Source organism: Cinclus cinclus, chromosome 7 (genome assembly GCF_963662255.1).
Source record: "Cinclus cinclus chromosome 7, bCinCin1.1, whole genome shotgun sequence".
Lineage (NCBI taxonomy): Eukaryota > Metazoa > Chordata > Aves > Passeriformes > Cinclidae > Cinclus > Cinclus cinclus.
Genome location: NC_085052.1, coordinates 13,855,858 through 13,879,653, shown reverse-complemented (window position 1 = coordinate 13,879,653; position 23,796 = coordinate 13,855,858). Strand labels below are relative to the sequence as shown.

General features: G+C 56.6%; 3 protein-coding genes across 16 annotated transcripts; 2 read left to right on the top strand and 1 right to left on the bottom strand.

Annotated features, from left to right (window-relative positions):
* The first annotated feature begins 32 nt into the window (after positions 1–32).
* Positions 33–14,884, top strand: MMS19 (MMS19 homolog, cytosolic iron-sulfur assembly component). Of its 6 annotated transcripts, none has more exons than XM_062496768.1 (31): positions 33–159; positions 3,605–3,653; positions 4,421–4,521; positions 5,996–6,081; positions 6,488–6,562; positions 7,121–7,190; positions 7,375–7,503; positions 7,716–7,777; positions 8,062–8,148; positions 8,458–8,532; positions 8,789–8,866; positions 9,168–9,306; positions 9,662–9,816; positions 9,993–10,071; positions 10,325–10,450; positions 10,760–10,841; positions 11,198–11,295; positions 11,665–11,802; positions 12,034–12,189; positions 12,423–12,522; positions 12,663–12,765; positions 12,867–12,941; positions 13,075–13,201; positions 13,284–13,384; positions 13,460–13,516; positions 13,626–13,812; positions 13,927–14,009; positions 14,109–14,273; positions 14,356–14,415; positions 14,541–14,641; positions 14,721–14,884. In XM_062496768.1, exons 1-31 carry the CDS (start codon positions 57–59, stop codon positions 14,746–14,748), a joined length of 3,075 nt encoding a protein of 1,024 aa, XP_062352752.1. In that variant the 5' UTR covers positions 33–56; the 3' UTR covers positions 14,749–14,884. The 6 variants fall into 6 exon arrangements, with proteins under 6 accessions (XP_062352752.1, XP_062352753.1, XP_062352755.1 ...); XM_062496769.1 differs by having other exon boundaries at positions 11,198–11,312; positions 11,667–11,802; XM_062496771.1 differs by lacking the exon at positions 7,375–7,503 and having other exon boundaries at positions 11,198–11,312; positions 11,667–11,802.
* Positions 14,885–15,281: 397 nt separating this feature from the next.
* ZDHHC16 (zinc finger DHHC-type palmitoyltransferase 16) lies at positions 15,282–21,081 on the bottom strand. 5 transcript variants are annotated; one of them, XM_062496775.1, is made up of 10 exons: positions 18,811–21,081; positions 18,405–18,599; positions 18,097–18,185; positions 17,882–17,910; positions 17,549–17,682; positions 17,283–17,330; positions 16,618–16,703; positions 16,254–16,377; positions 16,111–16,181; positions 15,282–15,768 (listed from the first exon to the last, which is right to left on the bottom strand). In XM_062496775.1, exons 1-10 carry the CDS (start codon positions 19,045–19,047, stop codon positions 15,654–15,656), a joined length of 1,128 nt encoding a protein of 375 aa, XP_062352759.1. In that variant the 5' UTR covers positions 19,048–21,081; the 3' UTR covers positions 15,282–15,653. The 5 variants fall into 5 exon arrangements, with proteins under 5 accessions (XP_062352759.1, XP_062352761.1, XP_062352760.1 ...); XM_062496777.1 differs by having other exon boundaries at positions 16,254–16,323; XM_062496776.1 differs by lacking the exon at positions 17,283–17,330.
* Positions 21,082–21,425: 344 nt separating this feature from the next.
* Positions 21,426–23,613, top strand: EXOSC1 (exosome component 1). Of its 5 annotated transcripts, XM_062496199.1 has the most exons (8): positions 21,431–21,468; positions 21,673–21,788; positions 21,944–22,018; positions 22,582–22,670; positions 22,889–22,922; positions 23,047–23,097; positions 23,176–23,260; positions 23,367–23,613. In XM_062496199.1, the coding sequence occupies exons 1-8, from the start codon at positions 21,438–21,440 to the stop codon at positions 23,471–23,473; spliced, it is 588 nt and encodes a 195-aa protein (XP_062352183.1). In that variant the 5' UTR covers positions 21,431–21,437; the 3' UTR covers positions 23,474–23,613. The 5 variants fall into 5 exon arrangements, with proteins under 5 accessions (XP_062352182.1, XP_062352183.1, XP_062352184.1 ...); XM_062496198.1 differs by having other exon boundaries at positions 21,426–21,788; XM_062496200.1 differs by lacking the exon at positions 21,944–22,018.
* Positions 23,614–23,796: the final 183 nt, after the last annotated feature.

Below are 23,796 nucleotides of genomic sequence, written 5' to 3'. Positions count from 1 at the left end.
CCGCGCACGCGCAGGAGGGGTGGGGGGGCCGGGCCGTGGCCCTGCGCGCGAGTGTCATGGCGGCGGCCGGGACGGAGACCGGGACGGAGGTTCTTGCCGCCTTCGTCCGGGACTTCGTGTCCGGGCAGCAGGACGGCCGCGCCGCGGAGGTGGCAGCAGGTAACGCGCGGGGGCGGGACTGGGCGTGGGCACGGCGGTGGGACCTGGCTGGGCCTGGAGCGGGCGGGCGTACGGGCGGGTCGTGGCCATGTGGGGAGGGGTTTGGGAGGAAGCGTGGGACTGCGGGGCTGGGCAGGGCAGGGCAGGGCAGGGTAGAGTAGAGTAGAGTAGAGTAGGGTGTAGTGTGGAGGCGCGGGACGGAGCGTGTCTGTGGATTGTGAGGCTGCCGTGCTGGGCAGGGCACGGCACGGCACGTGGGAATGGGTACGGCAGGGCAGGGTAGGGCCTGCAGCTCGGAGCTGCCCAGGAGATGTGTGGTAGGAGTGGGACAGTCGTGGGGACGAGGGGACTCCAGGACCGAGGCAGAGGTGGGTGGCAGAGAAATAGACAGTGGGAAGAGAACTTATGGCCTTGATGAGGGACCGTGGAAGGTGTCGGTTGCAGAGTGCCCTCACTGTGGTTTCTCCCCCTTTCCTAGCAGGGCTTGAGGCATTTGCTTTGCTCTGATAATTTATCCTTCTCTTTGGAACGGCAGTTGGGTGATTTTGTTGCATTAGGCAAGTTGCAGCTTCAGGAATGTGGCTTTCTAAGGATAAGGTGGTACTTCGGTGTTTGTAGGCAGTGGCTTCAGCGTGTTTCGGGAAGGGCACAGCTTCTGGCATATTTCAGATAGACATGGGGAAGGATAACCTTACAACTGCTGTTGTCACCTGATGCCATGTTACAGAAGTGCCTGGAGACAGCTTTGTCTCTTGGAAGACATACAAAGAGAATTGTTCCCCCCAGCTTTTTTCAGCCATGTGGCTCTTGTGACAAACCCACCTTCACAAACAGTGGGGCTGGGAAGTGTCCTTGAGCCCCTCTGACCTCGTACAGAGCCACACATCAGAAAAGATTAAATTGCACTGTGTATCCTTGAGCAAAAGGGGAGGTCTTTTTTTAAGCTCGTGGCCATTGTGCAATTTCTGTAACAAACATTGAGCTTCCCCAGTTTGTTGCTGAGGACTAAAATGAGTGTAACTTGGCAAGTGGTAGAAAGGCCTTGATGCTGTCACAGGTGGGTTGGGCTGCCTGGGTCAGTGGGTGGCAGGAGGAGGCTGAATTAATCTTTCTTAGAAAATGAGGAGAGAAAGATACTGCTGTTACAGAATCCATTACACATTCTGTGTGAACATTGTGCTCGCATTTTGAGGGTGTGGGGGAAACAAGAATGGAAGGCCTCCAGAAGTGACTAATACCTAGAAGGACACTGAACGGGAGACAGATTCACCAGGAAGGAGAGCACGTTGGTTCAGAGTAGCAATCTAGCACAGGGTGGATGGCTTGCTTCTGTTAAGTCTCTGGGAGTTACAGGAATCCCAGAATAGCAAGGCAGCCCCTCCTGGTAAAGGGATTCCAGGTGCCTGATTAACCATGGGGCATATGTACTGTTGCTTGATGTGGGGGCAGCAGTTTCAGGGGCTCACCACTGTGCCTGCTATGCTGATTAGGCAGGTCAAGTTAGCTGTGCTGGTGCTCATGCTGTGGCCTGTGCAGTGCTGGCCACAAGCATGCCACACTTGCAGGCTGTGCCAGGGAGGGGTGGCCACACCATGTGAGGCAAAGTTGGTCACAGCTGGATCCCTGAGAACAGAGGGAGCTCCCTAGCTGAGCAGGGCAAAGGAGCTGCTGACCTCTCTGCTGCTGATCACGGGGAGTATCACTACCTGGCTGTGGCTTGGCCATCACACTGTAGCTCTTTCTTGTTGAGTAGAGAACCAGAAGCTTTGCTTTTGGTCTCTGTGGACACAGAGAGGCAGAGCACCTGGACACAGAGATGATGTTTGTCTCAGACTTTTTCTGTGATGGCACAAGGGCTTTTCATGAGCTTGCAGATCAAGAGATTGGGATGCTGGATATGGAGGGGCCACCCAAGCTCTCTCTGCAGCCCACTCTGCTTTGGCTGATACTTAGCATCTGCTTGCTGTTTCACTGTTATTCTGCAAGAAATTTTGCCAGCACATTATGGCTGTCTCTGAGGGCACCCCCTGTTCAGTCTGTGCCCATCAATTCTGAGGCCTGCTGGGCTCTCTTTCCACACAGCTCCCTTATCTGTTCTGTTTCTCAGTTCAGGCTCCCTCTCCCTGCTGCGCCAGGCAGGATTGAAAGCTCTGTCTCTGGAGTCAGGACTGCCTGCTGTCAGAACATGCTGTCAGAAAACACTGTCATCCCATCCCTAGAGACATCTCTGTGATGAACAGGGTGTCTTAATACTGTTAATACTGGAATTAACTGCTTAGGAAGAGACAGTAAATGTTTGCAATGGCAGGAGATATTAGCTGGAGCAAGGACTGGGAAAGCCCCTAATGAAACCTTTGGGTTTCTGAGAGGGTGAGAGCCCTGTCAGTTGTGTAGGTTCAGCAGAGCAGAGAGGTGAGCAGGTCCCTCCAGTGTGCCCAGAAGTGCCCCTGGGCAAAGATAGTGAGTCTCAGTGATTACCAGGTGATTGTGGTGTTTGTTTTTTTTTGTTTGTTTTGGGTTTTTTTGGTTTTTTTTGTGGAAAATGATGACTTGTCCAGGCAGAGAGTGAGGGTTGCTGCTTGTTTTCCGGCAATGTCACTTGACACTTGAGCTGCAGGTTAGGGGTCTGAAGGTAAGGCAGTCCCTTGCCTGCCACCTCATGTCTGAGCAGAGGGCGTACACAGAGCTTTCCTTCTGGGGAGGTGCCACATGGGCAACGGGTGGCAGGAATGGAGAACCTGCCCTTCTGCCAGGGTTCTTGTAAGGTGCAGCAGGCAGGTCCATACCAAAGCCTTTTGAGGAGTGACTCTTCCACAGTCGAATTGCAAGAAACAGGAGGTGAATGAGGCAACCTGGCAAGGAATCTGAGACAGAGTTGGAAATAGACTCCAGGAATCCCAGCGTTTTATCTTCCTCTGACCACAAAGCTGCCTTTCTCCCTAGCCTCCATCTTGGAAGAAGTTTGTGCAGTTCTTGCTCAGCACAGTGTGGAAGTGATGGAGCCAAGGTGGGGAGCTGACTGATCACTAGTCTCTGTGCTGCTTGTTCAGCCAGTTTTCCCTCAGGAAGCACCTGGAGAGCTGCCCTCTGTCTCCTCACAGCACGCTCACATTAGAGAAGGGGGTTTTAGTATTTCAGTGAAGTGGAGCACAGCAAGACACCTCTTAGGAGCCACACATACACCCACACTGCAGGGACAGGGTGAGGCAAAGTGCAGAGAAGTTCTCCCTGGGCTATCTCCTCTCAACTCTCAGTCTCAGAGGTGATTGCAGGCTGTGCTGGAGGCAGCTCCATCAGTTAAGTGCACATGGCTCCTTTGGTGCTTAGTGAGGAGTCAGCACAGACCAGCCTTTCCCACTGTGGTGCTGAATGCTTCCCAGCATGCACCTCCAGTAACATGCCTGCATTATCTCTCTTCCTCACTGTCTTTATTTCCTTTCTCCAGGGGTGAAAGATGGAAGGTGGACAGTACTGCAGCTTGTGGAAGCCCTGGGGTAAGAAAAGCTTTATGCAAGTTGTACATCGGGTAAGGGCCTTGCATGGGACATTCCCACAAGGAGGCATACTTAGAAGGACAAGTGTGCTCATCCAGGATGAGCTTCAGCACTGGATGACACATAGCAGTGGGCAGGATGTCTGCGCACTGGATGCCACATAGCAGTGGGCAGGATGTCTGCTCACTGCATGGGGCTTGAGCAGGGCTTTACGCTCCCTGGATGTGGGAACTCTTTGGGAAAGAGCAAGGCTGGAGCAGCTTCTTGATGCTCTCCCAGGACAGAGATGTTGTGGCAGGCAGCAAGCTGTAGGGCACTTTTCAGTCGGGGCTGTCCCCAGCAGGATCTGCCTGAGCACACAGCTGCACAACACCATGTCACAAGTTGGCTGGCACTCATCTTCTACTTTTGTCTCTGAACTGTCATGGCCTAGGCTCCTTTCTCCCAAGCTGGGGGCTGGGATTGCCTCACTGTAAGAGGCTTTACCCTTTTGACCCTTGTGATCTTGGAAATTGCTTGCAAGAGCAATTTCTTTGGTCTGACGTGAGAACTTCGGTTTCTTTCTGCATAGTTCTGGGCCTGAGTGCACACATGCAGCACAGACAGGAGGAGAGGAGTCTGTTTCCACTCTGCCAGCAAGTCAGGCATGATAGGGCCCACAGAGTGACACCTCTTTGTGTTCGTAACGTGCCTGCTCAGGACATGCTTCCTACTTGGATGTACCTGCTCACAGCAGGCTTCTTGGACTTTCTCCCCTCTTGGCCTAGGTTTTGTCTGGAGAACACAGATCCTCGGACACGAGGGCGAGGCATCCAGCTGTTGTCACAAGTCCTGCTCCAGTGCTACTCCCTGCTCCAGGAGAAGGAAGGTAAGGGCTTTTCTTGCCTTTTGAATGTCTGGTGGGGGACAAAGCCTGTGCCATTAAAGTATCTGTCCTGCAATTGGCAAAAGGATTGATTTAACACTGTGACAACTTTGTACATGTCCCCACGAGTCAAAGTCCAAGGAGGGCACGAGGCTTTGTGCTGCAGCCTTTTTGCCAACCTCACTATACGATTCACTGTCACTGTCTGAACACACCAAATCCCTGGACAGCTGGATCCCCTGACGGTGTGTGGGTGTTGCATGCCCAGGTGTGCTCAGTGCCACGTGGGACATGTTGAGGATACATCTGTGTGTCAGAATCCTTGGATGATGATTCAGAGCAGGAAGACTGTCCACACACCAAGTCACACTGCAGCCCTGCAGCCTGACCAGGTTAACTCAGGAGAAACCCTGAGGCCTGGAGAGGAGGGGAGATCAGCGTAAGGATGAGAATGGAGTGGGGGACTGGAGTGGGGAGGGGAAGATGCACTTTTCATGGAGGCAAGGAGAAGGTCTGCCTCTGTTAAATGCCCATAGCAGCTGACTGGCAGCAGGGAAAGCCAGTAAGTGTTAACAAGCTTTTGCCTGGGGACCTTGCAGATGGGAAGGTGAGCTTATGCCAGCAGCCTGGGGGGGGCTAACTAGTAAATAAAGTGGAGGATGGAAGTAAAAGATGCTTAGTTCTTGGAATTTGGCTCTCTTGACTAGAGCCAGGCAGGGCTGAGAGCAGCTGTGCATAGAACCTTATCTACTGCAGTATCTGGAGCCAGGTGTGATGACTGATGGGAACTGGGGTGCTCTGGAGGGGCAGTCAGAAGTAGGGAGGTTCAGTGGGGATACTTGAAGGAGAAAAGAGACTCAGGGCATCTGAGCAAGGGGAGTGAGCTGTGTTAGAGCCTCGTGTCCCTGCTCACACAGGTAATTTCTCAAGCGCTGCGTCAGGCTGCCTTCTGGGGGGCTGAGTTTCTGCAGCAGCTGTGGGCACAGGATGCTGTTAGCCAGCTCTTCCAGTCTGCTTCCTGCTACCACTCCCCAGGGCTGGGGTGTGCAGGCGCCCGTGGCCGTGACTCAGAGGCCAGGAACGTGTTGTTGAGCCAAATTCGAGGAAGCCAGAACTTCTGTCCCAGCCCTGTGCCCCACCCCATAACATCCTCCAGCCTCCACTGAGTAGACTGCCACTCTTTTGGTGTCTGCATCCACATGTCTGGACAGGCCCGGGCAAATGCCTCTTGGGTAGCTCCAGCACTTGTGCAGCAGCCAGAGGTAGCTGCTGCCCTGCTGCAGTTAGACGTGGGCTACTTACAAGGAGAGGGTAAAGGTGTTGGAGCCAGGTGAGTGTACCCAACAGCAGCAGTTTGTCCCATTCACCAGTGCAAGATGTGCTCACTCTTAATCCATCAGCTTGTGGTCGAGCTGGGGCCGGTGCCCAGCAGCTGCATTTCCTAGGGCTAACACACATTGGTGTCTGTTTCTGACAGTGCTGCATCTGGTCCTATTCTATGAGAGCCGGCTGCAAGATCATCACCTGGTGATTCCCTCTGTGCTCCAGGGACTCCGAGCACTGGTGAGCTCGCACTCCCAGCCCACAGTGCTGGGATGCACTCCAGAGCAGTGTCAGGGAGGTGCAACACCTGGGAATGGGTTGGAGCAGTGTGTTGAGCAGGGACCAGCTGGGCTGTCAGCCCATCTGGCAACATTGCCCTGTTGCCTCTCTTCTCCTGCTGTGCCTCTTGTGGAGGAATTGGGGACATGAGACTGCCTTGATTTCCTGCCCTGTTTTGGTACTGGGGCAAGGGTTCCCTGGCCATCTGGGGGAGCAGCACACATGATGGGGACCTTGTCCTGTTCTGTCTGGGGAGGGGGTGGTGAGCTCTCCCTGTTGTGGAAGAGGATCCTGCAGGCAGCTGCTGCAGGAGTTCCATTACGTGGTTGCCATCATGGTATTCTCTTCTTGCTTTTCCTGTCCCCAGAGCATGTGTGAGGTGCTGTCTCCAGGGCTAGCAGTGTCTGTGCTCAAAGCCATCTTCCAAGAGGTGCATGTGCAGGTGAGCAGTGTGATTTCCTATCCTCCTGTCCTTGATCTCTGCTCCCTATGTGTCTGGGGATGGCCTGCCTGCCCGGAGGACTGGCCATATTCAGCACAGTGTAGTGCTTCTGCAGAGCTTAGAGACAGCTTGGCTCACTGCAAGAGAGACTATGAGAGACAGACAGCAGACAAGAATCCTGTTTGGCCCTTGTCCTCTCTTTTCTCAGCCCTAAGGGAATTGTTTCTTTTTGCTCCATTCTCCAAGCTGTGTTTAAGTGCCCCAGTTCAATTGTCCTCACATTTAAGATTGTTTTTGCTGGCACTGCCTCAGGCAGCATGTGTGGCTCTGGTGTGACTGATAGTGCATTCTTGCAGTGATGGGACACAGTCATGTTCACATGCCATTGTGTAGGCATGCACACTTTGCATGCAATAAATGGGATCTCTGTGCTAGGAAGCATCAGCTAAGCTGCTGGGGGTCCTGCTCTCTCTCAAGGGCATGTGCTGCCTTTGGTATAGTGGGTGCTGTGCTGCCATGTGTAGAGGATGGTTTTGATTGGTCTGCTCCTCTCTTCAGTCCTTGATGCAGCTGGACCGCCACACAGTCTACAGCATCATCACCAACTTCATGAGCACCAGGGAGGAAGGTGAGGGAGCAGATGCCAAAGCTACTCTGGGATTTTTGAAACTGGGAAAATGACTCACTTTCACCTTCTCCAAGGGCTCTGTGGCTCTGCCTGGAAAAGGACTGTGGGGCTGAGGCAACTCAGCTGATTTAATGCTATGTCTTGAGGTCTGATGTCCTGCACCTGCCCACTCTCCTTTCTGCAGAGCTGAAAGGCCTGGGTGCCAACTTCACCTTCGGCTTCATCCAGGTCATGGATGGGGAGAAGGATCCCCGCAATCTGCTGGTGGCCTTCCAGATTGTGCGTGATCTCATTGCCAAGGACTATGCCCTGGGTGAGCCTAAACCTGCCATGCAGAGCTAAATGGGAGATGTCCCTTTTCTTTCAGGCTTTGGAGGGATGGCTCTGACCAGGGTATGACCAGGCCTGGGGTGATCCCTAATATGCTTTAAAAGCTGCAGACCTGCTCTTTTGAGGGTGCTAAACATAGCTGCTGTGACTTTTCTTGCCCAATATCTTTGCTCACCCCCTCTCCTCTGTCTGCAGGTCCCTTTGTGGAAGAGCTGTTTGAAGTTACATCCTGCTACTTCCCTGTTGATTTTACTCCAGTGAGTGAGTCTGTCATGTGCCACAACCTGTTCTTTATTTCTTTCTGGTGTTTTCTTAGGGGGTTGTGTTGCCTCCAGGGAATGAGATGAGAGGGTGGCCAAGCATCTTGGCTGGGCAGTGTTCAGCTGTGAGCTGTGGCTCTCAAGCTGACAGGCTTGTGCCAAGCTGCGTGCAGTGACTGGCAGTGCTGCTGCCTTGCTGGAGATGAAGTGATGCAGCCTCAGCTGGTGGCTGGGTTGGGATATTTCCTGACTGGTGGCTGACCTCTCTGCTTCCTTTCCAGCCCCCCAATGATCCTCATGGCATCCAGAGGGAAGACCTGATCCTGAGCCTCCGGGCTGTACTGGCCTCCACACCCCAATTTGCTGAGGTACAAAGCTCCTTGGGGATTCTTGTGCTGTTCCCTGAGCACAGGCTACCTCTCATAGTGCTGCAGCTCCTGCTGTGACTCTGTGGGATGAGAAGAGCTGGGACTAGGAGCTTGCACTTGGGCAGCCCTGTCTCCTGCTGAGGCTGGTCATGGAGAGGGTGTTGACTGACACCCTGGGAAAGGGGCTGCCTATTGCTGCTGCTGCTGCTTCATCTCTCCTCTCCTAGTAGAGGCTGAACTTGCAGCCTTGCGGGTACAGGGACAAGGTGGTGCAAGGGAGGGGCTGAATTAAAGTGCTTCTCTCTGCAGTTCCTTCTCCCTCTCCTTATTGAGAAGTTGGACTCAGAACTGCAGAGTGCCAAGCTTGACTCGCTGCAAACTCTGGTAAGGAGAGATCCCCTACTCTCTTCAGCCTATGCAGCTGCCAGCCACTTCTGAGCCCTTTTCCCTGCCAGCCAGAGACTCTCCCTTGCAGAGCCACAATTTCAAGAGTCCTGGTTTGGCCTGCATCACTCTTTCCTGTTTTTCTTAAGTGATTTGTGCAGCTCAGCATGAACTTGCCAGGATGGGCAGTGTCCTGGCACTGTGTCCTCCTGGTACTGGCTTCTTTGTGATGTTTTTTTCTGGCTCCTTGTTGCAGACTGCCTGCTGTGCCATCTACGGGCAGAAGGAGCTGCAGGAATTCCTTCCCAGCCTCTGGTCATCCCTGCGCAGAGAGGTGAGTACTGCAGGGCTCCACCATGGCCGGGCTTCTGCTGAGCAGGGGTTCTCAGCCAAACTGTGTGGGCCCCATATCTCCCTGCAGCCCACACCTGTGACCTTGGACTGCCCTAGCTGAAAAGTGGAAGGGACAGGCCAGCCCTATCAGCATGTCAGTGTGGCTTGAGTGTGCCATGCTGCATGTTCAAATCATGTGGGAAATGAGGCAGGAGCCTGAGGCCTTCAGCCTGCACTGGGAGCCTGAAGGCTGCAGTTGCTGTCAGCGTGGAGTTCAGCTCCTCCTATGGCCTTTCGTCCAGGTGTTCCAGACGGCGAGTGAGAAGATTGAGATGGAATGCCTGGCTGCCCTGCATGCTCTCTCTGCCTGCCTCTCCCGCTCCGTGCTCAGCTCTGATTCTGAGGATCTGCTGGATTCCTTCCTCAGCAGCATCCTGCAAGGTAGCTAACAGAGAGCTGCCCCATGCAGCCAGGCCTGAAAGCATCCTTCTAGGCAGAGATCTGCCTGCCTCTTCTCTTTCAAGCCTCTTCTCTTTCTAGTTGTCACAGCAACTTCTGGCTTCTCCAAGGTAGTTGGCTGCAGGAAGGGAGGACAAGGGGATTGAGCTGCTTCCATCTCTGCTGGAACTGCACTCTCTGTGCACTTGGAGCTGTGGGAAGCTGCTCAGTTGGGGAGGCTGTGCTGCAGCTCAGAGCTGCGCCCTGGCAGCACATCACAGCCCCGCTATCGGCTGTGTCCCCGCATGTGAGGCAGAGGAGCTCTGTGCTGCTGCAGCTGACGCCCAGCCTATCTCAGATTGCAGGCACCATCTGTGTGAGCCCGACATGAAGCTGGTGTGGCCCAGTGCCAAACTCTTGCAGGCAGCAGCAGGTGCCTCGCTCCGCACCTACCACCGCATCACCCGCAGCGTCCTGCCCCTGCTGCTGGAGCAATACACCAAGCACATGCAGGTGAGGGGCACCCACTGGCTCCACAGGGCCTGGCAGCAGCAAGATGTCTAAGAGGATGTCTTTCCCTGGCTATGGGTAGAGACCCCTTGGGCTCTCTGGCCTCAAAATGCTGGGCTGAGTTGCAGCTCTGTCCCAGCAGTGACGGTGATCTGTGTTACACCTTTGTGTCCCTGCAGAGCAGCCAGAGGAGAACAATCCTGGAAATGCTGCTAGGCTTCCTGGAGTTGCAGCAGAAGTGGGGACATGTGGAAGAAGGTGAGGGTAGCTGGTCCCTGTGGAGGCAGCTGTGTCCCAAGGGCTGCTGGGTCTGACCTCACTTTCCTGTATGCTGACAGACAAGGAAAACTTACTGGCCAGTGTGGCTGCATGGCTGCATGTGCTATGTCCCAGGGACCCTGCATGATTGGCTGTCAAATGCAGCACCCCAGAAAGAGTCTGTCAAGTGCCATGATGGTGGCTGTGTGGTGACAGCCAGATGCAGGCAGTGATTCCATGTGCCTCTCTCCAGATGAGAGCACTCTGCTGTCACTCCAAGCTCCAGTTTGCTCTGTGGTGTTCTCGGCGCTGCTGGATCCCAGTGTGCAGCTGCAGCTGGTTGGGATCAAGGCACTGACTATCCTGGGCTCCCTGCAAGGTTCGTACCATTTTTCCCTTGAGACAGAGGGAGGTGTCCCTCTCTTCTGAGAGACACAGTGGCTACTGGGACATCTTTGCCTGCTGCCTTTAAGTGCACAGGAGTGGCAGCAGCATGTTCTACCCAAGCCATGAGATCCAGGGACATTTGGTTTCTCTCTTGCCTGTTTGTGCTGGGCACCTTGTATCTCTGGTGTTTGGTGTGCTGCTGCATTGCTGGTGGCCTGGATGATGGGGAAGGATCCTGTCCAGCATACCAGCATCTTTGCCTTTGGCCAAGGATAGGATTCCTCTATGGCTCTTGTTCCAGGTTTCCTGTCTTCCTCTGATCTGGAGCTGGTTGTGGATCACTTAATCCGTCTTGCTCTTCATGAGGAGGATTCCCAGAGCAGGTGAGGGGTGGGCTGGCATCATGGCAGTCACCCACACTCTGGGAGAGGAACAAAGCCTGGCTTTGCTGCAGAGAGGGGATGTAGTCTGAGGGAAGGCACAGAAACTTGTGCCTTCTCATTCTCTGAACAAGAAGACTACATGGGATAAACCAGACAATTCATGGGCTGTAAATAAGAAATTCTGAGCCTATCAGAGCAGGAGGCTCTGCTCTTCCTACCTGAATGGTGAGGAAAGCAAGTTGCTGAGAAATGGGGTTGTGGAGACACCTTCTGGCCGGGTCTGTGCAGCTGGTGTACAAGCAGCCCTGGATGTGTAGTCCTCACATCACCTTTTGCACTCTCTTTCCCCCTGGCAGTGAAGCAGCAATGGAAGCAGCTGGGTCCCTGGCCCCCACCTACCCAAAGGTTTTCTCTGGATGCATGGTACCCAGGCTTGAAGAGGAGCTGCAGTCAGGTAGGGCTGGGAAAGGAGTGGTGACTGGTTTTGGGGTAAAGCCTTTCCCCTCACCATTGGGCTCCTGCCAGGCAGTGGGGCTGTATTATATGGCATAGGTCGGTGGCTGTCCTTGGGGTTTCCCAGCACAGGCACTGTATGGCTGGCACAGGGAAGGCTGTGGTTGGTCTGGTAGCCAGCCTGTGTGTGGCTAGGATCACCCTCCCGGGAAGGAGCTGCCCAGTTGCAGATCAGGCCGAGTGCCTTGAGCCCAGTATGGGCTGGGTCTGCTGTGCTGCTTCACCACATCTACCCTGGCAGGGTCTGGGCCCTGACTGCCCTTGGGTGCGGTGTCCCCAGGTCCCCCTCTGAGGTGTGTTTCCTTTTCAGAGCGGGAGGAGAACTACCACAACCACCACTCCTTGCAACAGCGCTGCCTGCAGGCCCTGGCAGCTGTGTCCACCCACACCAGCATCGTGAAGGAGACTGTCCCTGTTCTGCTACAGCATCTCCAGAAGGTGCAGAAAGGTAATGGAGCTGCTGCAGGCAGCTCCACAGAGTGTCTGGCCAGGAACTGCCTGTTACTGGTGATGGCTGGGAGAGAGCTGGAGTGGCAGTGGTACAAGGGACCCACACTTGGGCTGTGAATCCCACTGGTGGAGTGGGAGTCAGAAGAGCTGCATTGTCCCAGGATCCTGGTGCAGATAAGGAGAGGCTGGTGTTGAGGCTGTTTGACTTGGTGGTGACTGTGCCCTGCAGGGACCGAGGCCAGGAACACCCAAGACATGGTCTCTGTGTGCCAGAGCCTGCACCGTGTGGCCCTGCAGTGCCAACAGGATGCCGAGGGCTGCTGGTACTTCCACCAGACGGTGGTGCCGTGCCTGCTGGCCGTGGCTGTGCAGGCAGCCATGCCAGGTGAGTGCAGGGCTGGAGTGGGAGAGGGGAGAGCAGGCAACTCCTGGGCTCTCAGGGGTCCCTGATTCTGCAGTCAGTGCTGCCAGACCCATGGCTCTCAGGAGTGGGCTGCACTACTCCCTGCTCCTGTCCCAGAGCCCTGCTCCACTTTGGTGTGGGTTCAGGGGGCTGTGCCTGCCTCCTTCCTCTGAACAGCAGGCTCTAGCAAGCTCCATTCCTCCCACTACCTGCAGAGAGCACGCATACACTGCCAGCCAAGACACTGCTGGAGGAAGAGGTTCTGGCTGCCATGATCCCAGTCATCAGTGCTGCTACCACTCACCTGAGCCCTGAGTGAGTGAAGCTGGGGCATGATGGGTGCTCCATCATGGAGGGGTGCATGCCCCCTGCTGCTGTCTGTACAGGGTGACCCACCTGGGAAGTCTGGTGACCCTTCCAGAGCAGCACATTACAATGTCTTTTTTTTCTCTCAGGCTGGCTGCCCAGAGTGTGTCTCATGTGGTGCCCCTCTTCCTGGATGGAGAGGTTTCATTCCTACCCCAAAACAGTTTTCCCTGCTCCTTCCAGCCTTTCGGGGTATGTTTGGTGATTGTGGCTGGGGCACCAGAATGGGCTGGGAATTAAGATGTTGGCACAGCAAGGACTGTGATGATATGGACACTGTTCTTCCCTTGCAGGATGGGGAGTGCTTGGAGGCACAGAGATGCCTGGTCGCCCTCCTCATGGCCTTCGTCTGCTCCTTGCCCCGTAATGTACGTTGATGGAGCAGGGTGGAGAGGAGCCCTGCCCAAGCACTCTCCAGCCTCTGTCCCACACCAAGCTCCATGGACAGACACAGGGAGCAGCTGCAACCCTGGGCCATAACACATTCTGTGTCTCTTCCAGGTGGCAATCCCTCAGCAGGAACGGCTGCTCCGGGAGCTGCTGGCATTGGGCTGTTCCTGCAACTGTCCCTTCACAGCCACCACAGCTGCTAAGTGCTTTGCAGGGCTGGTGAACAAGCACCCAGCAGGTAAGGGGGCTGGGGCCGATGCCAGGTGTCCCTGCCCACTGCTGACATGGGGAATGGCTCAGCTTGTCCCTTCCATTCCCAGGGCAGCAGCTGACTGAAATCCTACAGCTTGCAGTGAACAGGATGGAGGCCAGCCTCACAGAGGGGCCCCGCCGAATGCAGGCACTCACCTTGCTGCTCTGGGTAAGGCCTGCCCTGGATGAGTGGGGCAGGGGGGCTGGGGGACCCAGCCTGGCATTGACTGTTCTGCCTGCACAGGTGACCAAAGCCTTGGTGTTGCGCTACCACCCCCTGAGCTCCTGCCTGACAGACAAGGTAGGTGGTGGTGGGGCTGGATGACATCTAAGAAACCTGCTTTGCTCCCCCATGGCTGGCTGGGGACCCCCAGCAACAGAACTCTGTCTCAGGGCTCTTTTCCTCACAGCTGCTGGGCCTGTTGGGTGACACAGAGCTCGGCCCTGCCGCAGCCGATGGCTTCTCCCTGCTCATGGCCGAGTCCCCAGACGTGCTGCACAAGGGCTGCCATGCTGACGTGCGCATCATGTTCCGCCAGCGCTTCTTCACTGACAACGTCCCCAAGCTGGTGCAAGGCTTCCATGGGGCTGGCCCCGGTGAGTGGGCACCCACAGCCTAGCCCCACCCCTTCTGACCCTTTTTAACCAGGGGACCTAAGCCAGCATCCCCTTCTTCTGCAGGCTGCTTGTAACCATCTCTGTTCTCCACAGATGTGAAGGCCAATTACCTGAAAAGCCTGTCCCATGTACTCAACCACCTCCCCAAACCTGTACTGGTGACAGAGCTGCCCACGGTAAGAACCAGACTGGCTGGCAGGCGGGGTGTGCTGTGACATTGTGGAGTGCATGATTTGGGGTTATTCATGACTCCTGTGTTCTCCCTATCTCTGCAGCTGCTTTCCCTCCTGCTTGAGGCCTTGTCCTGCTCAGATCGTGTAGTACAGCTCTCCACACTGAGCTGCCTCCACCCACTGCTGCTCGAAGCTCCCCAGATCATGAGCCTGCATGTCGACACACTGGTCACCAAGTTCCTCAACCTCACCTCCAGCCCCACCATGGTGTGTACACCCCTTCCTTCCTCTCCTCCCTGCACCCCCTCTCTCCTGCCCCTTGTGCTCCCCTCATCCCCGTCTGTTCCAGGCTGTCCGCATTGCTGCCCTGCGCTGTGCCCATGCCCTCACCAGTCTGCCCACAACAGTGGTAAGTGCTTCTGCAGCACCTTGCTGCCTGCTCTTCCATGTAGAGGAGCAAGGGGGTCCCAAACCTCCTGGGGAGCAGCCAGCATCCATTTATTTATCTCACAGAGAGCCCCTTCTGTCTTACAGCTGCTCCCATACAAGGGCCGAGTTATCCGGGCACTGGCCAAGCCTTTGGATGACAAAAAGAGGCTAGTGCGGAAGGAAGCAGTGGCAGCACGCGGAGAATGGTGAGTGTGTGGAAGCAGCTGCTGAAGGGGTGTCAGCGTGCAGGGGACATGGCTGATAGCACCATCTCTGTCCCTGCAGGTTCCTGCTCGGGAGCCCAGGCAGGTGAGCGCCCTGTGTCCCCTCCCTGTGTTGACCAACAGTCTGACCAGCACCTTGCTAAGCCACCAAGTCATCCCACCAATGCCACGGACCTTCTGGATCCTCAGAGCCCAGCACTGCTCTGAGTGCTAAAGGCTGGAGCACGAAGGCCAGCAGACAGCACTCCTCACTGCAGTCCATTCCCAGCACCCACAGCAGGGAAGGAGCGGCGCTGCTTGTGGCTTGCCCACCCTCTGCTGCAGCCAGGGACAGTGAGAGACAGCCCCTGCCCAATGTGAGTGGAGTGGACAGGTCTGTGCACACGTGTAGTGTGTGACAACCCCTGTGCCAGAAGAATAAATATATCTGTTTTGATAATGCTCTGAGAGTCCCCATACAGCTCAGGCTGGGTCCTCAGTGCTCTTTGGTATGTTGAGCAGATTAAGATGCTGTAGGCTCTAGACCCTTCCTCCTTTTTTAACATTGTGGTGCCTCTTCTCCCATCCCCAGAAGTCCATGTCCCCCAAAAGACAACACAGACTCCCTTAAAAAAAATCAGTATTTAGTAGATGGTCTTAAAAAGACTCCCTGGGGAATACTTGGGGGATGGGGCTGTAATCCTCTGCACCTAGCCCTTCAGAAAGCTGAGCTGGGCCACTGCTGGCCTGTACCTGTGTTAATGAGGGCAGCACCATCATCTGGATCAGGGAGCAACAGCTCTGCCAACCTTGCCCCTGGGCTGCCTGCAGCCACCAAGAGCCAAGAGGGAAGGTGTCCAGGCACCAGCACAGTCCACAGAGCTTCCATGGCTCTGGCTCCAGTCAGAAATCTGTGCCAGCCTTCTGCCAGGCACTTTGGCCAAAGAAGCTGCTGAAGCTGCTGCAGCAGAGCAGGTCCCCGGCCTGGGGGAAGGGATGTCCAGAGCACAGGGTCTCAGATTGCCAGCAGTGGCGCATGTTGCTCTGTCACACAGGGAGGCAGGTCCCAGCTCAGGCCTGTCCCATGGGGCAGGTGAGGAGAGGGCAGCAGGACACGGGTGAGCCAGTGCCTGTGGAGAAAGTGAGGCCACAGCCAAAAGGTGAAGTCGTGATGCTTCTCAGCTGAGTAACCATATTCTGAGCTGCCTCAATGGCTGAGCTCCTCAGCTGAGATTCTCCTATCAAAGGTGCGCTGAGCAGGCCACCTTGTCACCAGACAGGGCTCCTGAAGCACAAAGCCAGTGATGTCCAGGTCTTCCATGCCTTACAAAGCCCAGTGTCGTGCAGCATGTGGGATCAGTGTTCACTGTCGTCCTCTCCCCAGCAGTCCTGGGAGAGCCCCTGTTGTCCCCACAACCCCCAGAGCTGCTGAGCCACCACCTTCTCAGGCACAGGCTTCCCCAGGATTTTACCTTGGCACATCCACACCCAGGAACACCTTCCAGTTATCCCAGCTGCCGTAACTGTAAGGATTCCTGAAGACCTACAGGACAAGGAGAGGCACATCAGATCTGGCTCTACCCCAGCCAGCCCCTGTGCTGTGGGCTATGCTCACCTTGCCTTTCTTCTGCAGTCTCTGCCTCTCCTTTCTGTTGATGTGCCGTTCAATGCTTGTTTCCCCACGGGTAATGAGGGCAGCGTGCCACAGCGTGAGGGCACCCAGGGCCAGTGCAACCGAGCTAGGTGTGACAAGGGACAGCAAGTGAAACACAGGCCTTCCTTCCCTGGTGCTGCAACAGGCTGAGGCTGCCTCCCTGCACCCACAGCCACGTAAGTGGGTCGGCTTGTCTAATCTCCTGTGACCCAAAGGCTGGCAGGGCGGCAACATCTGCACTAGAGTGAGCAAGACCAGCTACAGGAAGGTAGAGGGCAATGTCACAGGCTTTACTCTGTCTTCCCCAGCCCCTGGTCCCCCTCACCTGCACAGGACCCAGAGATAGACCACGCTCTTGTGGAAAGCTCGCTGGCGGAAGGAGAAGGTGGGTGGTGGGGTCTGGTAGTATGTCTGAAAAAGGACCAGATGGGGAAGATTACCCAAACTACTTTACAGCTCAAAGCCAGACAGGGATTGCTGCACCCCTCCCTGCTGCAGAGCTTAGGCAGCAAGAAAGGATTGCAGCTGGAACTAATGCAACAGCCAGGATGAGGGAGAGGCAGCCTGGGAGAGCCACGAGACAGACAGACACCCCGAGCTGGCACAGGCGTGAGGAACAGTGGGCTGGAGGTTAGGGGTCAGGGAGCAGCCATGGGACTGGTCAGGACACTGCAGATGGTGGTCTGGGAGAGATGTGTATGCAGTGCTGCAGCTTCACCAGGAGACCATGGCATGAGCAGCACATGCCAAGAAGCTGGCACTAGCCCAAGCCCTTGGAAGCTCGGTGCACAGAGGCAGACCCCAAGCTGCTGGAAGCACTGTCCATAGCAGAGCTGCCTGACCAGCCCCAGGTCTCTGACACATGAGACGAACATGGGGACTGGTTCTGATGTGGGGTGCTCCTTGAGAGCAGAGCCCCAAACAGGACCCAGCCTGCACGGCAGCTCTGCTCCACACTGCCTGGAGCAGCTGGGGGCAGGGATGTCCCACCTGGTTGGCAGCCACCTGCAGTCTCTCCTTCTCAAGCAGTTTCATTCTCTATGGGGACGGAAAACAGGGCACCAGTTATGTGTCTCAGAGGAGTGGGGCAGGGACCCTTCCCCTCACACTCCAACAGGATCAGAACAGCTGAGGGCCACGCAGGAGGAAGAGAGGAAGCAAAATCACTATATGGCCAGGCCTGGCCCAGCCTTGCTCTGCAAGCTCAGTCTGGGGAAGCCAGGCACTCTCGGCACATGGCAGGAGAGGCTGCTTACCTCAATGGCTGCGTAGGCATCCCGGAACATATCCCAGCCACTGATGCTGCAGTAAATGCAGCCCATGGTCATAAACAAGCAGAAGGAGAAGAAGTAGCGGTGGTTGTAGTGTCCCACACAGTTGTTTAGCCAGGCTGCCTCTGGGGTTAAAGGTACATAACTGTGACAGAACATGAGTCCAAACCCAACCCAGGGACCAGGGCAGTTCTTCTGGACTCTGCTCCCATCACCCTATGTTGGCTGTCTCCTCGAGAGAAGGGACTGGGAGAGAAGGGGGAAGCAGGGCTGGTTCCCCCCAGGAGCATGCCACCAGTTAGTATTGCAGAAGGATACGGCAGTGGTGGTCCATCTTCAGCACACACCTGGGAGAGAAGAGACCAGTGCAAGCATCAGAGCCAGTGCAAGTGGTGTGTTTTAGGGGGGACAGGCACCTCCCAGCCCTGCAGGCTACAAGTGACAGGGCAAGGAGAAGGGCCCGTCTCACACTGGGGCAGGGGCTGAGGAGTGGAGTTCCAAAGGCTGCCCGAGGCAGAGGGGGGGTGCCCTACCTGTTGCAGATGCTGCAGTGGTGGGTGCGAGCTGGCTTAGGGGCAATGCATTTCCTGCAGATGGACACACCAGTGAGGTCGTTCTTGGCCTGTGCACAGGTCAGAAGAGATTTGTGCACCTTAAACCCTGCATCTCACACTCCTGCTCTCTCCTGTGCCACCCTGCTGCCTCCCCACTCTGCACTGCTCAGTCTAACTTCCCTAATTCAGAGGCATCCTGCAACATCACCAGGTTGTTTCCAGTGATCATCTGTAGCTGGTGCCCAGTGGCCAGATAGGAGAAGTTGTGCTGCTGCTTACTGCCTCACCTGTGGTGGGTGCCCAGGTGAAGTGGTGATAGCCATGTAGTAATGGAAGACAATCATGATGAGGTTCCAGTGTCCATAGGTGAGGTGCCAGCATACCCAGGCAGGTGTGTAGGTCTGCAGGATGAGGGGCAGCAGGCAGATGTACACGATGGCCACAATAGAGCTCGTCAGCCCAATCACCAGTGCCACAAACACCTACAGGAAACAGGCCTGGGTAACTGGAGTGGGCAGTGCCTGCCCCTTGCTGCCTGGGGAGAGGCACGGGCAGAACAGAGCCAGAGGAAACCAATCTGAATCACACACTGAGGTCCCAGCTCACAGGCTGTGAGCTGTTGCCCCAGCAACAGCAACAGCTGAGCCTGTTGCCCCAGCACCGCGTGTACCCAGCCCAGCGAGGGGGACTCACCACACCAAACCACCGGGTGACATGGTCCACCAGCCAGTAGACCGGCTCGAAGAGAGAGTCAAGCACCACATCGCCGTTGGTAAAGGAGTTGTAGAGCAGGGAGCGGAGGCAGAGGTGCCCGTAGTGCCACAGCTGCTCCACCTGCCGCATCAGCTTGAACCGCCGCCGCCGACCCAGCCGCAGGCACTTGAGGAGCAGGCGCATCACCGCGGCAAACATCCGCTGCCGGCTCCTCATCCCTGCCACACCACGCCTGGGGGGACAGGAGCTCGGCGTGGGCAGGCCACCCTGCTGCCTGGCTGTCCCTTGGGAAGGGTTTCCCCTCCCTGACGTGCTGACGCCGGCAGTGCAGCTCCCTGAACTGAGAAGGATGCCGAGCTGGAGAAACTGAGCCCAGGCTCCTGGAGGCTGCGGGGCTGCTGTCACTGGGATGTCTCTTTGCCTGGAGCAGGGGGCACAGGCCCCTCAGCATCTGGGCTCAGGTGCTCTCTGGTCCCATCTCGTCTTTCCCAGCGGGGAGGGGGCCGGGGGAGCGACATGGAGAGTCTGACTCAGAGGAAACCAGAGAAGGCATGAGCATCCAGGATGCTGGGCCATATCCAGGGATGATTTCAGCCCTTCACAACATGTTCAGAAACAGGGGAATCACACAAGGATCATGTAGGATCGTGTCTCCATGCAAGGAACATGTGGAGAAACCATTACAGGATTACCCCTCTTCCCCTAGTCTCTCCTTAACCCCAAAAAGTAGGATGCTACTTCCCTTCACCTCAACTTTTGGACCAAGTTGCAGAGGCCACCCTCCCAGCTTCACTCCAAGAGTCCCAACAGTTCCTCCTTCTCCTTGCCTGGATCCTTGAACAGTGCCACACACCAGCAAATGAGAGGCCCAGGGACAGCTCCGGGCCAGTGCTGCCCTGCCTGCTGAGCCCCTTGTCCTGTCTGAGAGCTTTGCTGGGAGTGATGAGGAACCCGATCTGGCCCAGCACATGGGAAAACGATCTGCAGGGCTGGGGCCCCCGGGCCTCTGTGCAGGCAATACCCATCAATATTAAGCAGCGAGGCTGCCCCAAGGTCCTGCCAAGGCACGTTCTGAACCTGGGCTTGCCTTGATCTGGTGCCAGGCACTGGTGCTAGAGCTCAGAGTCACTCCCACAGGGATCATCCCTCTGTGCTGCTATGCCCACCAACATAATCCCTGGGGAGCAGCATGGAGGGTGAGGGCAGAAGCTGCAGCATCCAAATGGGCTGCCCAAAGGGCTCTCCTCCACCCTGCCTGAGGAGCACAGGGTTCACCCCAAGGTTGGGATCTGCTGGATATGTGGACCTCAGACCCAGCAGCCCATTCCAGGTCACAGGCATGGCTCCTGCCCAGACTTTCTATACCCTGATATAGGAGAGATGGGATATACAAATGTTTGCATCACCCTCTTCTCCACATTTCCCCTTTGGCTTGCCAAGAGCTTTTCCTTCAAACTCAGCAGGTGCAAAGTGGAGCAATAACTTCCTGCCGTGCAGCCTTTGGGTGACATACATCCCTGTGTTGTCAGTGTGGTAAAAAACAAAACACTTCAGCTAGAAGCAGGTGTTGAGGTCGGCCCTTTCCTCCAAAGACACAGCACCTTCCTGCCCCTGGAGAAGCTTCCTCACCTACAATAGCGGCAGCTGTTGGGAAGGGAAGCCACAGGGGAGGCAGCCAGCCTGCTCCAGAGCACAACCCACTCTCCCCAGGCACCGGCCTGACGACAGCAGCACAACCACAGAGATGAGGCTCCAGCAGAGCCACGCAACTTTCTCTTGCCCAGCCGGGCACTGAGATCCAGCCCTCACCTTGCCATGGCCGTCCCCACATCCCAGAGAGGCACCGCGCCCACCAGCACAGACGACAGCACTGGCAACATCACAGCCGAGGGCTGGGGAACCTTGGATTTGGCCCCACCCCAGGTAAAGACGAGGCCTTCCCTCACCAGGTCCATGCACCCAGGCGCAGCCCTGTGGCACCCTCCAGTGGCTCCACAGCACCCAGCTCCACAGCGCCAAGACACTTTCAGTATTTAGCCCTATCCTCAAAGGCTGCCCACGCCAACAGCCCCACCAAATCCAGCCCACTAACAGCCGGCTCTCCATGTCCTCGCAGCATCCCGGCACCCCCAGACCAGCAGCATTCCCCCCACTGCCTCCCATCCCAAGTGCACCCCCAGGGCGACAGACCCCCACTGCCTCCCGGGTCCGCACAAGCATCTCCTGCCCCACAGCACACGAAGCATTCCTTCCTCATCACCTCCCAGCCCCTGCGCTCCCCACCCCAGAGCACCTCTGTATCGCCGCCCAGCCCCACGGCAGCCGCAACCACAGCTTCTACAAGCCCGCAGCCTCTCGCAAGGCCCTGGCAACCCCGCCCGGCACCGCCGACCTGGGCCCGCTGCCTCCATGCCCGGGTCCCGCCGGCCCACGGGCAGCGCCCGCGCACGGCATGCCGGGAGCACCGTCTGCCGTCACTGGACTACAGCCCCCAGCAGGCCTCACGTCAGGTAGGAGAGGACCAATAGCCGCAACGCTTACAGCGCAGCATTGACGCCTAGAACCAATAGCGTGAGGTCTTTCTGGTGCTCTTGTCGGCAGCGAGCATGGCACCTCCCGCACGCTACTGCGTCCCTGGTGAGTGCGGCCCGGGGCGGTCCGGGTCTCTTGGGACTGGCGCTGCCACTGCTCGGAAAGGGGATGCGATGGCCTAGGAGAGGAGTACGGGACGAGGCAGTGCGGAGGGGCATGCCCCGGGGATGCCCCGCACTGGGCCGGCTGGAAGCGAGCGCTGTGCTCGGAGCGGGAAGCCCCGGCAGCTCCTGAATCCCTGTGTCGCAGGTGAGCGGCTGTGCAGCACGGAGGAGGCCACGGCTGGTAGTGGGACCTACACTCGTCATGGCTTCATATTCTCCTCGCTGGCTGGCTGCCTGGAGAGGAAAAAGGAGGACAACGAGGTGAGCGCGGCCGCGGCACGGCTGCTGCTCCCCGGGGCTGAGTGGCGTGCGCCCAGGCTGCACAGCCTCCGTGGAGACTGGGCTCCGACTGGGTTTGGTTGGGGATCCTGTGAACGACATGTGCCCTGTGCTGACCCTCGTGTATTGCCCTGCAGCTGCCCGTGGTGTCGGTGGTGAGAGACAGCGAGTCCCAGCTCCTGCCCAACGTGGGGGCTGTGGTGACCTGCAAGGTGGGGCGCTCGAGCGCTGCGTTGTCAAACTGCACGGCCTCGGCTTTTTATGTCTCATACTGAGTTTTGTTCCTGCACACGGATAGTGTGGGGTGGGGAGTTCCTGGGCTTCTTAGTCCCTTCTGTACGACTCTCACCAGGGCAGGGCCAGGGCCAGGGGCTCCCTTGCTCACAAGGAAAGTGGGTGTTAGCATGAGGGACACCTCCCCTGAGACTGAGGTGGGCTCGAGGGGAGGATTTTCTTTTCTCTCCATTCATAACTCGTTCTTGGGCAGGGAGCATGCAGATCAGTGCTTTGAGCAGCTTGGAGAAAGGATTGCACAGACCAGGGATTAGTTTCCTTACATTCCTGGTGGAGGGAGAGGGACTGAGATCACTGCAGGTGATCTCTGGTGCCTCAAATTGCACAAGTATAATCTTCCTCACCTGGCTTGCTACCTGGTGTCCCACCATTGCTTGGTCATAGGGAGGAGGCCAAGTGAGACCTGAGCTCCCCATGCAGCCCTTTCTGCTCCCTGCCCTTTCCCTGCCTGGAGCACTGATTCCCTTTTTCCTACATGCAGGTCTGCAGTATTAACTCTCGCTTTGCCAAGGTGCACATCCTGTATGTTGGCTCCACGCCGCTGAAATCCACTTTCCGAGGCACCATACGGTAGGGAAAAGGTTAGGATCTCCCACCCTTCTCGGGGAGGAAGGCTGCTGTGGGCAGTGCAGCTGGCTGCCCTGAGCTGGAGCTCTGCCCTGAGCACTGGGCTGGTGTCCAGCAGGTCCTGGCAAGCACCCAGGGCGGCCAGGGCAGCTAACCTTCTGCCAATGCTGTTGAATTGTTTTTGCTCATTGGCACTCAGATCCCTCCATCTCCATTTTCAGGAGGGAAGATATCCGAGCCACGGAGAAGGATAAGGTCAGTGAGCCGCTGCCAGTAACTGCTCTACACCTATCACCCCTCGTTTCTTCTTGTGGGGGGCCTGTCCCCCCACTGACAGCACCCTGGCGTTGTGTGACATTGCGTGCTCTCTCCTGTGCAGGTAGAAGTGTACAAGAGCTTCCGCCCCAGTGACATTGTCCTGGCCAAAGTTGTATCCTTCCCCCTCAGGGACAGTGGGTTGGCTCAAGCTCTCCTGTGGAAGTCTTCCCCTTAACTCCTGTCCAACCAGATCTCCCTAGGGGATGCACAGTCCAACTACCTGCTGAGCACAGCAGAGAATGAGCTGGGCGTGGTGGTGGCACGAAGTGAGGCAGGTAGGGACGAGGCAGGGACAGGGTCTGGGCTCAAACAGGTCTGTCTCATCCCTGCCCGAGGAATGCAAGCTTAGGAAGGAGCAACCCTGACCTATTGTTTCTGCAGGGGTGCAGATGGTGCCCATCAGCTGGTGTGAGATGCAGTGCCCACGGACACACACCAAGGAGTTCCGTAAGGTGGCCCGAGTACAGCCCCAGTTCTTACAGACGTAGCACCTGAGGGCAGGGAGCTGCAGGACTGGAGTCTGTGGAGCCAGAGCAGTCCCTGGGCTCACACCTCTTTCACAGGTTCAGCCAGGCCTCCACGAGCAGGACAGGTTTGCTACTTATGGATAATAAAATATTTTTTGAGACCTCCCTGCTTCATTCTTTAGAATCAATGGGGGAGCCAGGGCTGCCTTTGGCACTGTGGTCTGGGGAGGGAACAACGGTCACAGCACCAGGGGCAGAAGGAAGCATGCTTTCAGTGTTGGTGAAGGGGAGTGATGGAGTAATTTTGCTGCAGTGAGGCCAGCAGTACAGAGGCCCAGGCTACG